Raw genomic sequence first — 14,704 nt, 5'->3', positions numbered from 1 at the left:
AACTAGCAGTAGTAAGAGTAGTATTTCCTAATGTTCTTGTTGTCATTATCGTATCGTTATTATTAAGAATGAAGACAAGTTTACACACTGAGTGAAGAGTGAGGTGGGGAGAGGAGGTGGGGGAGGGGGGAGGGGAGGAGTTCCCTCTGCAGACCAAGGCCGTGCACGAAAATATCTTTGGTATTCTTTGGTATCATCAATGTGATTAAAATCACCAATGGAAATCGAGTGAGGTAGCGTCTTTGGTTCACACTATAAATAGTAGATCTTTACACATTTTTTTTTTTTTTACAAGTGGAAGTAGCTATTTCTTACCTTCTGCTTCTTTGTCCTTACTATTTAGTAAATAGTTACCAAATGTACTGTAAAGCTAACCACACCACAAGAATAATCCAGAAGGCCAATCGAGTCTCAAAACGGCCTCTGGTGTTTGAATGCACCCTAAACTAGATAGGAAAGGGAGAAGTGCTTTCTCTTTGTTTGCTAAATGCATAGTTTTCATCCTTTATGTACAAAGAAGGGAGGCCCTTTCTTAGGGAAAATGTCTTTATAGCTTGTGTGAAAATGTCCTAGGACTCTTTGGTATAGCAAAGTCTGCATTTAACCTGCAAAGACCGATCATTCACCTGGGGTCGCAATAGGAGTGGCATGAATCTGGAAGTAATATAGAGCTTTACTTTTTTTTTTTCCTGGAAAATTAATTATGCTTTTTGGGGGTAGAGTGAGTGACATGTTCAGTTGGAACTTCTAAATTTCCCCACACATTTTCTTTGGTTTTCTTCTTTTGGGGGGTGGGGGTTGTCTACTCCAGCTGTATCCAGGAACTGGAATACTCAGTGCTTGACAAAAAGAATTCTTTTACCTGAACATTTACTGACGTCTGGGCTCTTGGGGTGTCCAGACATCGTAATTCCCACTCTTTCTCTTGGCCCTTTTTCAGGGAAGCTTCTAGTCATGAGAGGACCCGAATGATTTATGGCCAAAAACAGTCTAACTTCCTTTCCACAAAAAAAAAAAAAAAACAACCAAAACATGCTATTTGAAATACAGTTTTGGAATAAACATGCATACAAAGAAAAGAGTGCGGTATCTTTTTAGGTGATTTCACTAAAGGACTGAGAAATGATAGGTGAACAAACAGCACTGTTGAGTGTGGCAGGTGAAGACATTTCAGACGTAAACTAACGCCAGCCTGAACAGGAATAATGGAAGCATTTTCTATGTGCCAAGTCAGAAGCAAGAAGGAATCAGTCATACATGATGTAATACATGTATTGCTTGTGAGAAGCTGAGTTTGTCCATTAGGATTTCTAAAAAGCAAAGCTTGTGAGTATGCCTAAATAGTCAAGTAAAAAAACTGCTTTTCAGGCTCTGATTTGTGCATCTGTTTATGAGAAAATATATCTCTAGGCCCTGAAATTGCATAATGGGTGCAAATTCAATGCTGGTATGAAAATTATCTTTGGTGTTAGCAAATAGGATCATTGGTTATTAAAAAAAAAATTATGGGGAAATCCATGGCCATCCAGTGGTTAGGACTTCATGCTTTCACTGCTGGGGGCATCGGCTCGACCCCTAGCTGAGGAACTAAGATCCCAAATGCCACGAGGCTTGACCAAACAAAACAAAATATTGTGGTGGGAATATTAAAAGTGTAGCAATATTCCTTGAGACTGTATCTACACAGTACCAAAATAATTGGTTGAAAATGTAAATTGTGTTGGTCAAAAATGTAACCAACTAATCTGAGTGGGTAACATAGGGAAAATAAAGTGAAAGACATGGTTGTCTGAATTCAACTTTCGTTTTTCCTGGGGTATTGAATTTGGTAAGGTTGTGTGTAGACACAGCTTGAATTTCCCTGCATTTAAAATTCTCACGTTTTAAATAAAAAAGGCTTTCTTCTCTCCTAAGTGATAAATATATTGTATTGTATTGCCCCCCCCCCCTTTTTCTGGAGAGAGAAAAAAATATTCATCAGTTTTTTTCTTTTTAACTTAGGTCATTGACAAGATTATATTTTTAGCAAATCTGAGAGGATGGCCATTTAAATGGTTTCTTTTAATAGCTGAACTATAATTGTGCCATATTTAGAAGGGGGAATTTAAAAATGGAATTTGGGGTGAGATTGAAAAAAAAGACAAAGACAAAATGTGTCAAGGCAAATGCACAGTCTCATCCAAGGAGAAGTATGTCTTGGTTTCCTTTTCTCATCCCACAGCAGACATGAAGCAGACACAGATGGCTTGTGGGTTCCTCTCTCCAGGTGCCTGCCTCTTCTAGACCTGGACAAGATGCTCATATTTGATCCTAAGAAGTTAGGTTTTGTGTCAAAATGGTTCAATTTTTAATTTAGCATTTAAATGAGTCTCAATAAATAGCTTATTATTGAGATAATATTTAATTTTATATTTCTAGTTAGGTGTGGTGATTAAGAGTACCCAATTCTTTAACCTACTAGTACAAAAGGTATCCACTTACATGGTTACAGTTCAACTGATCCCGAGAGAATTTTTCTGGGAACCAAGTGATTCACTTGGGTACTACTAGAACAACTGTATTACCTTGGGTGGGTTTTTTTGTTTTTTGTTTTTGTTTATTTTATTTATTTTTTTTTTGCCTTGATTTCTATAGCCCTGGTTTAAGTGACTTGAAAAAATAGAAATTTAAAATTTTGTATTTGGAAAATTTTCAGGTCTAGTTTTTAACCTGTCCCTATTAGAGAGTGGAATCTATGTTACAAAATTTCCAGCTTAATGCAGTAGCAAGAAAGAATGTAGTATGTTTTGGAGGCTATGCTTAGTGAAATAGATAGCTTAATACTTATGGAACCCAAGGTCTTACCTTCCACTAGAATTCTTGCTTTCTCTATGCAGTTCCACAATCTCTTGGTTGCACCTGTTATTTTTATTGGTGTCCAAGTCACAAAATGTCTGAGAATGGCAATCAAATCAGCTCGATTATATTTTCAGAATATAATGAACTAGATACTTCATTTTAATAATAAAGTTGGTCTGTTTATTTTGTGTGTTTGTAAAGTATTTTAAATAGGTATTTGGTGTCAAATGCATAAGGCAAATTTTAGTCAAATTTACCTAAGTATGGGGTGCTTCATTCAGTGGCATTTTACCAAAAAGAATGACTTTGAACAAATTTTCTAGTTTAGCTACCTGTCCTGTTAAGTTTTCTAAGTTTGCAAATGGGTCCTACTTTGGAAGAATCACCAGGTTTTCTCAGCTATGAACAGAGCATGGAGTCATGTCTATATGTTTACTTAAGTGACATTTATAGATCCCAAAAGGGAATGTACCATATGGATGTATGTGTATACTGCACTGACCTCTCTGTTATGATATAAATTGCTTCCCTGAAGCTACATTCTTTCTTGCCAGTTCTGAAAACTAATATTTCAAATGCTTCAAGAGTCATAAACAATAGTCATGATTCTACGTGGTATGTGTATTACAGCTAGATCAGTTCATACGTATAACTTTACATAGTATCTTGTGTAAAAATAGCTTTGGTTATTAAAATCATTGCAATAAAATACCTGCACTATAATATTAAGTGTGTTCTTTGGTACCTAGGTGATTTTCTTTCTTTAATGGATGGACTCTTGTTTCATTTCTTAAAAAATATCTGAACATTCCTTAACAAACAAAGAGAATGCACTGGTTTAGGTGTCATTCAAATTTCTTTGCTGGGTTTGAATCTGCATTTAGGTTGTGGGCCTGGCAGGTTCAAACGCTAGGCTAGTTGAGCAAAATCAAGCTCCTAATCCCATGAACTCAGACAACCCCACACTATGTTGGTTGCACTCCTACAGCACAACCCTTCCTGAAGACCAGCCCTGCCTAAGTCCCTAACCACTGGTGGTGGTGGTATTGGTGGTGGTGGTGTGCATGTGTACGTGTGGGTGTATTCACGCACACACCCACACACAGTACTGAGACACCATACACCTTCATGGCGCGGTGGAGTGGATGAGAAAGTCTCATCTCAAAGGTGTCCACTCAATGGCTCAAAATCACTATGCTCCAAACCACAAGAGAGCCAAGCACAGCGAGGATGATCACGGACTGAAGCTGTGAGATCCAGTGGTGCCTTCCCGCTCATAATTTTTCTTGCCAAGTTGTCACCTGGCTGAAGTGTGTGTCTCCGAACAAAGTTAGAATGCAGGTGAGCTATGTCTTTGGTTTCTTTGGACTATAAATAACACTTTTTTTTTTTCTTCAAATATTTCTAAGTATAAACCTGCTATCTTGAGGTCCTGGTCTTTAAAAATTTTTTCTTTGTATTTAAAGCTTTTCCACCGAGGTTTCAGTTCGTGGTTATTCCTTCATGCTTTGGTACAAGTGCTTGATGAAGATGAGTTGCCTGAATTGGAGCCGCCCTCGTCCTGCCACTTGTCCAGACTCCTCCTCCTCGCGTTCATGAAGAAGTTGCTGACGGTGCTCAGCTCCAACCCCAGCTGCTGGGAAATGGTGATTTGCAATTCTTTGGATGGACGCTTATTTTCCTTGAATATTGCGTGTAGAGTTCGACGCTGGACATCAGTGAAGACCAACCTGGGCTTTTTGGGTGTGTTGCCTCTATCCTTCCCGTGTTCTTGCTCTTTCCTTTTGCATGCTGCAAAGAGACACAGAGGCTGTTAGAACAGACCAGCTGGGAGACTCGAGAGTAGAAAGGCCCAGCCCATTCAATCTGTTAGGCATTCCTCACGGCCACTTTCTATCTGCTGACCTCCATCATGGGCTGGGAGGGAAGTGTAACAAAGGCATGGAGAATGATGAGGAGATAGAGTTTTGTGAGTAGTGGGCATGGGTCCTGGCTTTGACGAGTATCTGTGTTTTGTTGGTGGTAAATCAATTAACGGAGTATGGACCTTGATTACTCATCTGTGGAATGTTGGGTTTTAAATAGATGAACTTATTATTTGAACTTTTTGTTTATCACTATCTGTAAAGTAGATGTAAGAACATCTACCTTACTGGGTTGTGGTAAGAATATATGAAATGGCATGTAAAAGTTAACGTTAACTAGAGGGCTTCACAAACACAAAGTCTTATCACCTAGAAGTGGGTGTTGCCCTCAAAGCATCTACGGTCTGCTGCTAGTGGAATACTAAGAGCCTAATTGAGGGTCTAAAAGCCAAATAAAAAGATATTGCCTTTGTTCCCCTTCTGATTGTTTTTGTTTCCTAGGAAACAAACTAGGAAAGAGTTAGTATGTAAGAAAACTCCATAGTGTCCTACCATGCCCATCAAACAGTTTTCCACTGATTCTTTGGTGGAATCAGGACTTGGGGAGCAGGGATGAAGTGCACTTCATCATCACTGGGGCTAAACCGTGACATTAGCCCTGTGCCTCCTTTTTGTTCTTCACAAGAATCTTGCTGTTGGAGTTGCCCTCTTCCCCCGCCTCACCTCCCACCGAGAAGGCCCATTTCCTGCCCATGCCCATACAGGCAGCTCCTGTATCATGAAGCTGCCTCGTGGCTGCTAGAGCTATTCTGGTGCATCATCCCAATGTGGTCCTCAGGTCCCCAGGGTTTGGTGCTGGATCGGGGTCTCCTCACCTCAGATGCCATACTCCGGTTTCTCAGCTAACTTGGCTCAGTAGCTTCCACCTGCCAAAGGGGCACTGAATTGCTAACGATTCCCTCCCCTCCTTCTCCCGCCCACCTCCCCCATCAATGAATCCCCGCAGCCATCCCCACATAACCACGCAACTGAAGTGAAAACAGTGCTCTCTGGCTATGCTTTCACCTTTAATCAAGGGTTGGTGCTGTAATCCCTGTCAGTTTCCGGCCCCTTGCTGCACCCCCTCCCCTTTCCTGCCACCTCCCCCACTCCCGCCCCCACTCCCCCTGCCGCCCACTCAGTGTAGAGGTTCCGGAGCAGCCTCGGTTATCTTCACAGCTGCTAGTACACTCTGTAAGGTGTACACTCGCACCACAGCAAAAGGCAGACAGGGCGTCTTTCCGGTGGAGATGGGGCCTGCCTCTCTCTCCTGTCGCCGTGGCCGGCTGCCCTACCTACTGCTGTCCCCTGCTCCCTCTCCCGTCTTTTTGTATTCCAGGCTCCTAATTCCTTACTAGGTGGTTCACCGCCTCTGGCTAGGTGCAGCCTCTGTGCTCTCCCCAGTTAGCCCTGCCCTTCAGCCTGCCCCTACCTTTTGTACCCTGCTGTTCCACAAGGTGGATTCCCCAAAAGCTTTAGGTGTCCGTTTAGCACAAATCAGTTGAGCAGTCAGAGCAGCTAAAAAGCTATTGGGTACAGGTTGAAAAAGCCTCCAGTCTTCAGAGTGCAATCTGGGAGTCTCCAAGTTTTTTTTTTTTTTAAATTATGTGCTATTTAGTAAAGAATGCTTTGAGTATTACATTCCCTTATATTATTTCTTTATACATGATATGCACTATACAACTGTGTTACAGACATTATAAAGCAAACACAAAATATAGAAAATTTTAAAGGGGTAAAATAACATAAATAGATATAGAAATTCTCTTCTACAGTTGAATCAGCTTACTCAGGCCCCAGAGTGCATTTGCCTCACTCCAGGGACCACAGGTCCAATATATTAGGAAATATAAGAACAAGAATTTCAGAATGGACACGAGGGATTGTTGTTTAGTTGCTAAACCATGTCTGACTCTTTTGCGACCCCATGGACTATAGCCCACCAGGCTCCTCTGTCCATGGGATTTCCCAGGCAAGAATACTAGGGTGGGTTGCCATTTCTTATTCCAGGAGATTGTCCATACCCAGGGACTGAACCCATGCCTCTTGCATTGGCAGGCAGATTCTTTACCAGAGAGCCACCTGGGAAGCCTGGACATGATGGGAGGCCTCTCTTTTATGTCCTCAGTTATGAAAGAGAGATTTTAGGCTAGTCAGGTCTTCTGGTACCTTTTATAACACATTCCATAGATCACTGGCTATGTCCTTTGCCCACCATGACAGAAAACATCTACATAATGGGAAAGATTTATTAGACACCCAACTCCCTCAGAGCATTGAGCTGTATATACTGAACTAAGTGAGAGAGTCCTTCCCCTCAGGCAACCCACAGCCTTCACTGGACAACCAGATTAAGTCCCTGAAAAAATAAGTTGACTAGACTAAAGTCAAGTCTAGTTAGTTTGTGTCAACCCAAGTAGACGCATCTTTACATAATACTGATGCGCGCGGCTGGTTGATTCATTCACTTACATTCAAAAACGAATATAACACAAGCCTTTCTCTTAAGGAAGTCAATCTAATGGTTATGTAACCTAATAACTGCAGGAGTATGACAAGAGCCTACAGGATATTATCTCTGCTTGAGGATATTAAAGAAGGCATCACACAAGAAGGATACTTATGCTAGGCCCTAAAGGATGAATAGGAGTTTGCTAGTGAGAAAGTGGGAAAACGTCATTCCCAGCAATGGCAACCCACTCCAGTACTCTTGCCTGGAAAGTCCCATGGATGGAGGAGCCTGGTAGGCTGCAGTCCATGGGGTCGCTAAGAGTCGGATATGACTGAGCGACTTCACTTTCGCTTTTCACTTCCGTGCATTGGAGAAGGAAATGGCAACCCACTCCAGGGTTCTTGCCTGGAGAATCCCAGGGACAGGGGAGCCTGGTGGGCTGCCATCTATGGGGTCGCACAGTCGGACACGACTGAAGCGACTTAGCCGCAGCAGCAGCAGGGGGAGTAGCACTTGTGAAGGACTGATAAGTGTTAGGAGACTGGTGGTGGAGCAAGGTGCATGCAAGGAGGAAAGCTGTGGGGGCCAGGCTTCACACATAGACCGTGATCAGATATGAATTATCTCGTAGGTAAGGTTTGAGTAAGGCTGCTGTGCGATTGAATTTTAGTTTAGAAAACCCCCTCTGGCAGTGTTGGGGGGGGTGGTGAGGTGGAAAGCAGCACTTCAGGACATGTATGCTGACATGTGCTACTTTGACCTCCTTTAGGACACTCATTCTTGCACCTGTTGGAAGATGCTGGTGACTCTCAGCTGAGATCCATGGTGGGAACTGCCCTTGGCCAAAGGTTATGCCATCCCAGAGAGAAGCTGAGGGGCTAGACACATCCAGGGGGGGATTGGGGGAGTAGGGGATGGGAGTATGAGGGCAGAGGTTGAAGACAGTGGAATGAATTGGTTTAAGACTCCTCCACACCAAACCCTTGCATCTAGTAGGGACAACTTTGAAGCATTATCCAGCTCCAGAGTACCCTGTAGGATGGGATGAGGTTAATTTTTGCAACTTTGTTAAAGTTCAACTCCATCTGCCTGGTTGTACTTCCTCCACGCCCTTCCCTACTCAAAAAGGGTTAATCTCCATAGCCCTCTTTCTGCAGGCAAGTCTCAGAGTCTGTTTCTCAGAAAACTTGGCGTAAGCCAATTAGAAAATCAGTGTTATGAGGACCCCAAGATAGACAATGGCAGTTGAAGATGGAAAATAGGAAGCAAATTTAAGAGCTTCTTGGAAGGGAGAACCAAGAGGAATTAGTAACAACAACCTTGCTGGGAGGATGGAGTTCAGAACATCTCCTAGGCTTCTGATTGGATGGTAGTAAGGGGGCCATGAGGAATGCAGATGGAGGAATGAGTTTTATGAAAGCAGTTGTCACTTCTATGAGGGACAAATCCATCTGAAGTGCATGTTGGACATCCTGTTAAAGATCTCCAATAGGTGGCTGTCCAGCAGACGGCAGAATACATGGGGCCTGGACCTCAGGGGAGAGATCTGCGTTAGGAATATAGACTGGGAGTCGTTAGGGCTCTAGACACTTCCCTGTGCAGAAGCTGGATTGGCCAAGTAAGAAAGTAGAGAGCTCTGTAGAGTGAAGAGTGGACTAAATTACACAGAACACATACCTATGTAAAAATAAATAACTGAGCATCGGGTGCAGACTCTACTTATTTATCATTCAAAAGGCAAAACTAAGGGAAATCACAAAGAGATATCTATTTTCAACCTAACTAGGGTAACCGAGGGCTTTCCAGGTGGCTCTAGTGGTAGAGAACACACCTGCCAATGCAGGAGACATAAGAGACTTGGGTTTGATCCCTGGGTCTGGAAGATCCCCTGCAGGAGGGCATGGCAACCCACTCCAGAATTTTTGCCTGCAGAATTCCCATGGACAGAGGAGCCTGGCGGGGTAGGTCCATAGGGTCACACAGAGTTGGACACGACTGAAGCGACTTAGCATGCACACACACAGGGTAACTGAATGACTTCAGTGTGGTCCTTAGCACTTGGAAGGACTTGGCTGAAGCTACTCCAGAGCACCCTTTCCCAAATGGCATCAGAGGCATGATATTGTCTCAAACATGAGTTACTTGAAAAGACGGCTTGCAGGCCAAGTACTTTCAGAAAAACCTACTATACATAGCCTCTTCTTCAAAATGCATAATATGTGTTTAGCACATATAATTATGTTTCTCAAATTTATTTAATTCCAGGACTCTGGTAGAGACTGTCTGTCTATGTCTTATGCAATACTAATTCTGGGAAAATGCTGTTTGGAAGTTCCTGCCCTGAGCTTTCAAGCCTTGCAAATGTCACTATGTCAGAACCTGGGAACTGGGATTCTCCTGGGGCAAGGAGCCTGGCCAACTCATTCTGTCTCTCCAAGGCAGGCTGCCATAGTGCTTGGATGTAAGGGGAGCTCAGTACCCATATGGGTACTGGATGGGGTGACTGTGATTAAATGTGTGTGGTTATATCTGGAAAGAGCTTTGTACAGAAGTTGGAGTGGCCGAATAAGAAAGTAGAGATATCTATAGAGTGAAGAGTGGACTAAAGCTTGCTGAAGGTCAGTGTGTAACCTCAGTGAGGTGCCCAGGAGGAGCAGCCCAGAGAAACAAAATCATGCTTCTAGAAGAGTGTATAGCATTATAGCTGTGAGACCTGTTAAGAGAGTATAAACGAGAGCAATGTTTTGGCATTTCCATGGAACTCATGTCAGGGTACATGTTGTTGTTGTTTAGCAGCCTAGTTGTGTCTGACTCTTTTGCGACCCTATGGACTGTAGCCTGCTAGGCTTCTCTGTCTATGGGATTTCCCAGGCAAGAATACTGGAGTGCGTTGCCATTTTCTTCTCTAGGGTGTCTTTCTGACCCAGGGATCAAACCCACATCTCCTGCATTGGCAGTTGGATTCTTTACCACTGAGCCAGCAGGGAAGCCCCAGAGATTACCTAATATAAGGTTGAAAACCAGCAATTGGTCCATAAAAGTGTGCAGTGGATAAAGAGAGAGAATGAGAAAGTGGGAATAAAGTCTGACAATAGGAACCACTGCTTAGGGAACAGTATTGCATGTGTTTTATAAGAAAATTATATTTTTGAGTGGGTATATAGTTTTCACTAAAAATAGAGTAGTTATCACAGAACTGGACTAAAGGGAAGAAGATTCCTATTACATGCAAAAGGCAGTACTGAAGAGGAAGAAGACTCATCCCAAGTCACCTCCATGAAGGTGGGCAAGTAGATATGTTTGCAGGATGCAGTGGCCAAGTGTAATGGGGCTGTCTCAGGTGACTTTGATCTTCTCTGGGAGCCAGGTCACCTACAGTCAGTACTGTGTGGGAGACAGAACCAGGTGTGGAAGACAGTAAAAGGCAGAGAGTGATTTTATGTATCACAAGATTATAAAGAATTGCTTTTTTTAAAGGCAACGCATGAGGACGTGGGCAAAGGACAAGCTTTCATCTCAGGCATGCCTGGGGTCTATGCTTTGCCCAGAGTTGGCAAGAGAGAACCAAAGGTATTTCAAGAAATATGAATTCTGAAAGATGTTGAAAGGCATTCCATGAACAATGAGTTTTGAGGTCAGGCAGTTTGGGAAATGCTGAGTTAATGATTGAGCAAGCTTCTTTAATGCAGGACTTCTCAGATTAAAAATGCTAATACGCACTGATGGTTTCTAGCTTATGGGGGCTCTCAAACTTATTTGATTAAGCAATTCTTTACTCAGAGATTCTCTCAGGAATGGTGTTGCTTATAACCATGTCTCTCAAAATCTGGTTGCCAGACCCATGCTGGTCTATAAACTGTTACTGACCTGTAGCAAGATCAGAAAATTGAGAATAAACAATTAGAAAGTTTTATGACAGTTTGACATTGCTCCAACATTCTGTGATTATTGTTCTAGTAATACATTTTTTATTGTATTATCAAAACTATTGGTCCAGAACATATGGAAATTAGAGACAAACTTCACTATACAGAGTTGAAGAAGCCCTGTCTTAGAATATACTTTATAAAACATGGTATACAGTGACATCCTAGAATCAGCTGTCACCCAAGCATTTGTGTGTCAACATATCCATTTTCCTGATATAACGAAACAAAGGACTTTACAACATCTAAACTGTTGACTGAGCTGTGCAAAAGTCTGCCAAGAATTTGTTTGGGAATACGTAGGCACATTGCTGTACACCTGAAAATAACACAATATCGTAAATCAACTATAGTTTAACAATTACAACAAAAAAAGATCTGCTGTGCCATATTCAAAAAAATACATAGGTACAGACATGTGGGCTTGAGAGACATTTATAAAGCCAGACAGAATTATAATACAACTTCTTAAATGAACCTGAGCTCACAGGACACACGCTCAAGTCCCAGCTCTGTGGCCACTGATAGATGTGTGATCTTGGGGAAGTTACTTGTCTTCTAGAGCCTTAGTATACCCAGCTGCAAGGTAGAGGACAATGGCCTTCTTTCCTTTCAGGATTAGAATAAGCATTAGGTAAGATAAGCTATGGGCTTCCCAGGTGGCACTAGTGAAGAACCCACCTGCCAATGCATGAGACATAAGAGACGCGGGTCAAGGGTTTGATCCCTGGGTCAGGAAGATCCCTTGGAGGAGGGCATGGCAACTCGCTCCAATATTCTTGCCTGGAGAATCCCATGGACAGAAGAGCCTAACAGGCTACAGTCCATGAGGCTGCACAGAGTAGGACATGACTGAAGCAACTTAGCATGCACACAAGATCTGATTGTTGAAATGACTGGTAAAACGACAAACGCTTAGGAGATATTCTAGGTGTTTACAAATTAATTCTCTGATCTTTTCTTCTCTGATCAAGATGCAAGTGTAAACACTGAATTTACACAGCAGGTTTGGGTCTTCGCTCTGTCTCTAGCCTGTGGTATAAGCTTGGGCACATCACATATCTCTTTTTCTGCATCCTTTCAATGAGTAGGCAGAGTTCTAAGGCCCCTGCAGGCTTTAAAGCCCTGTGAGTCAATGAGTAAACCCATGCAGTATCTCTCCTGGTGTCCAAAGTCTTATATTATCTGTTAAAAAATTTCCAAGGTAACCATACTCTGTCTTTTAGAATATATAGCCACTATGGTAACTCTTCCATTTTATCTTCTCCATCCTTTTGGCTTCTCAAAAAGAGAAGGTAGTTGCTCTGCAGGGACACTGTCCAGTTTTACAAACAGTCCGGATCACATTCTTCACAGTGGCTTCAGACTTATGAGCTTTAGAGATGAAAATCATAACAGCAACAACCACAGACCCTGTGAACAGTTAAGCATTCTGAGCCCTTGAACAATAGGTATTTTATATTTTTGCCACTTTCTATTTTTCATTAAAATGGTAGGAAAATTGTCTGACTTTGCTTCTTGAGGTTCTTGGTATATCTGTCCCAGAGTTGGCTGCTTCACATAGCACAGAATTGTGGGTTAAAGAGGACCACCACTTCCTTGGTGGTCCAGTGGCTAAGACTCTGGGCTCCCAAGGCAAGTGGCCCAGGTTCGATTGTGGTCAGAGAACTAGATCCTGCATGCCACAACTAAGAGTTCATATGCTGCAACTAAGACCCGGTGCAGCCAAATAAATATTTATTTATTTAATAAATTCATTTATTTATCAATAGATAGAAGAGGCTGTCTTCTTGGGGACACTAGTGGATGTTTCAGTGTGAACTTATGGAAAGTGCACCAAGGATCCAAGCAGACTGAGGGTGTCCATTATATTCTCAGTCTATAAGGGAGGAAGGTTCTGAAAGGAGCACAGCTCTAGTTGTTGAAAGTTTTAGGTTCTGGTTCTGTCATTAATTAGTTGAATGGCTGGGTTAAATCCCTTAACTAGGCCAGTCCACGTTCCTTAACTGTATAATAATGTAGGAATTTGACTAAAAACTTCACAGTTCCTTCTGGGTGCAGCCCTATGACTTGACGTGTGTAAAGAGCTTTCAATATCACTCCAGGGAGAAGACATACAGTTCAGATTTCTATGTCCTAAGTGGGCACTTGGAGAAGTGAGAGGGTTGAAGTGTTCACTCTAGCTGGCCCCCTCCCTGACACCCTGCCCTCTAGTCTCAGAATATCCCCGTGCCAGCACCATCTTCTCCCTCCTGGCAGGTGGTGGGGAGGGAAGACCTCTGGGCAGAGCACCTGCAGATGGAGTAGGAAAGGGACTGAGACATGTGTGCCCAGTGAACAGTATCACTAGGTGGGACCAGAAAGCTGAACTTCATAAGCTGTAATGACAATTTGAAAAGGTCTTCTAGAAAACTTTCACTTATCTTAGTTACACTAAGGAGGTATATGGAGAACTGTGTGTGTTTGGTGGGGGTTGTAGATGTACAAACGGACAAGTGACCAAGAAGCCACAGTATCCGCTAGAATAAGATGAGGATGGAGTCAGGTGAAGGATAAGCTGTGTGTCTCTCACTTTAGAGATGTTATTTAATTTTAGCAATAGCTCGGTGAGGTATGACATTTAATAGGAAATTTGGGACTCAACTTGAGGAGAGAACAGTTTTGACCTCAATGTTTGGAGACCTCTAGAGAGGCAGGATGAAAGGACTTGAGGGGTGCCAAGACAGAACCAGGCTTGGTTGATTCAAATCTGACTTATTTGGTGATCTGCCTCTATGGGACTGAGGAAGGAGACTGTATGCCTACAGCTCCCCAATCACACCTGGCTTTTACCCTGAGGGTCCTTATACTATAGCCATGTACTTTCCGCCTCCAAACAACTGCTCAAGAGTCTGCTGTCCTATTGTGACTGAGGGGAGGTGGGCCAGGGAGCAGAAAGGGGAAGGCCTGGGATTCCAGGGCACCATGAAACTGCACTGTCATCTCTAGACAGTGTGGCACTTTATCAGGGGCCTGTTAGAAACACAATGTCTTCCCCCTAAAGGTTGCTGACAGAGCTGAAAGCTACAACCTGCAGAGCCAAGTGCTCTTGAACAGGTGAGCCTGCCACGTCCCACATCACTCAGGGAAGGCCTGGCCTGGAGCTGGAGGAGGGTCCGGGCAGCTGCTCCTCTCCTGCTCCAGGGTCTCCAGGACCAGTAGGGTGCACGGGGAGCGCAAAAACACACACTGAAATTCCACCCAGATTCCTGACCGAGTCAGCAGGGATTTTCTTACACTTCCTGCTCAGGGGAGCTTGGGACTTCATGGGTAGGAAAAGGGATAAAAAAGCAGTGGGACTAGAATGGGCAAATCCATAGGGACTGAAAGTAGTGGGTGGTTGCCTGTGGCTGAGTAGGTAGTGAGGGGCGTGGAATGCAAGGGTCTGCTAATGGGTACAGGCTTTCTTTTTGGGGAGGAGATAAAAAGGTTCTAAAATTGTGCTGAAGGTTGCATAGTACTGTGAGTATACTAAAAACTACTGACTTAACACCCTTTAAATGGGTAAATTGTATAGTATGTAAATTATTTTTTAGTGTATGCAT

The 14,704-nt window shown here is 43.0% G+C and overlaps 1 protein-coding gene across 1 annotated transcript in view; it reads right to left on the bottom strand.

Moving 5' to 3' along the window:
• Positions 1-2,574: 2,574 nt before the first annotated feature.
• ONECUT1 (one cut homeobox 1) overlaps positions 2,575-14,704 on the bottom strand; it is a 34,439-nt gene continuing 22,309 nt past the window's right edge. Inside the window, exon 2 of the mRNA XM_069596478.1 lies at positions 2,575-4,629. Within this exon, the coding sequence (XP_069452579.1) occupies positions 4,340-4,629 (290 nt within the window). The 3' untranslated portion in view covers positions 2,575-4,339. The remainder of the gene's footprint in view (positions 4,630-14,704) is intronic.

This window comes from Ovis canadensis, chromosome 7 (genome assembly GCF_042477335.2).
Source record: "Ovis canadensis isolate MfBH-ARS-UI-01 breed Bighorn chromosome 7, ARS-UI_OviCan_v2, whole genome shotgun sequence".
Classification (NCBI taxonomy): domain Eukaryota; kingdom Metazoa; phylum Chordata; class Mammalia; order Artiodactyla; family Bovidae; genus Ovis; species Ovis canadensis.
The sequence above is the reverse complement of the archived record's forward strand: the minus strand, read 5'-3'. Positions and strand labels throughout refer to the sequence as shown.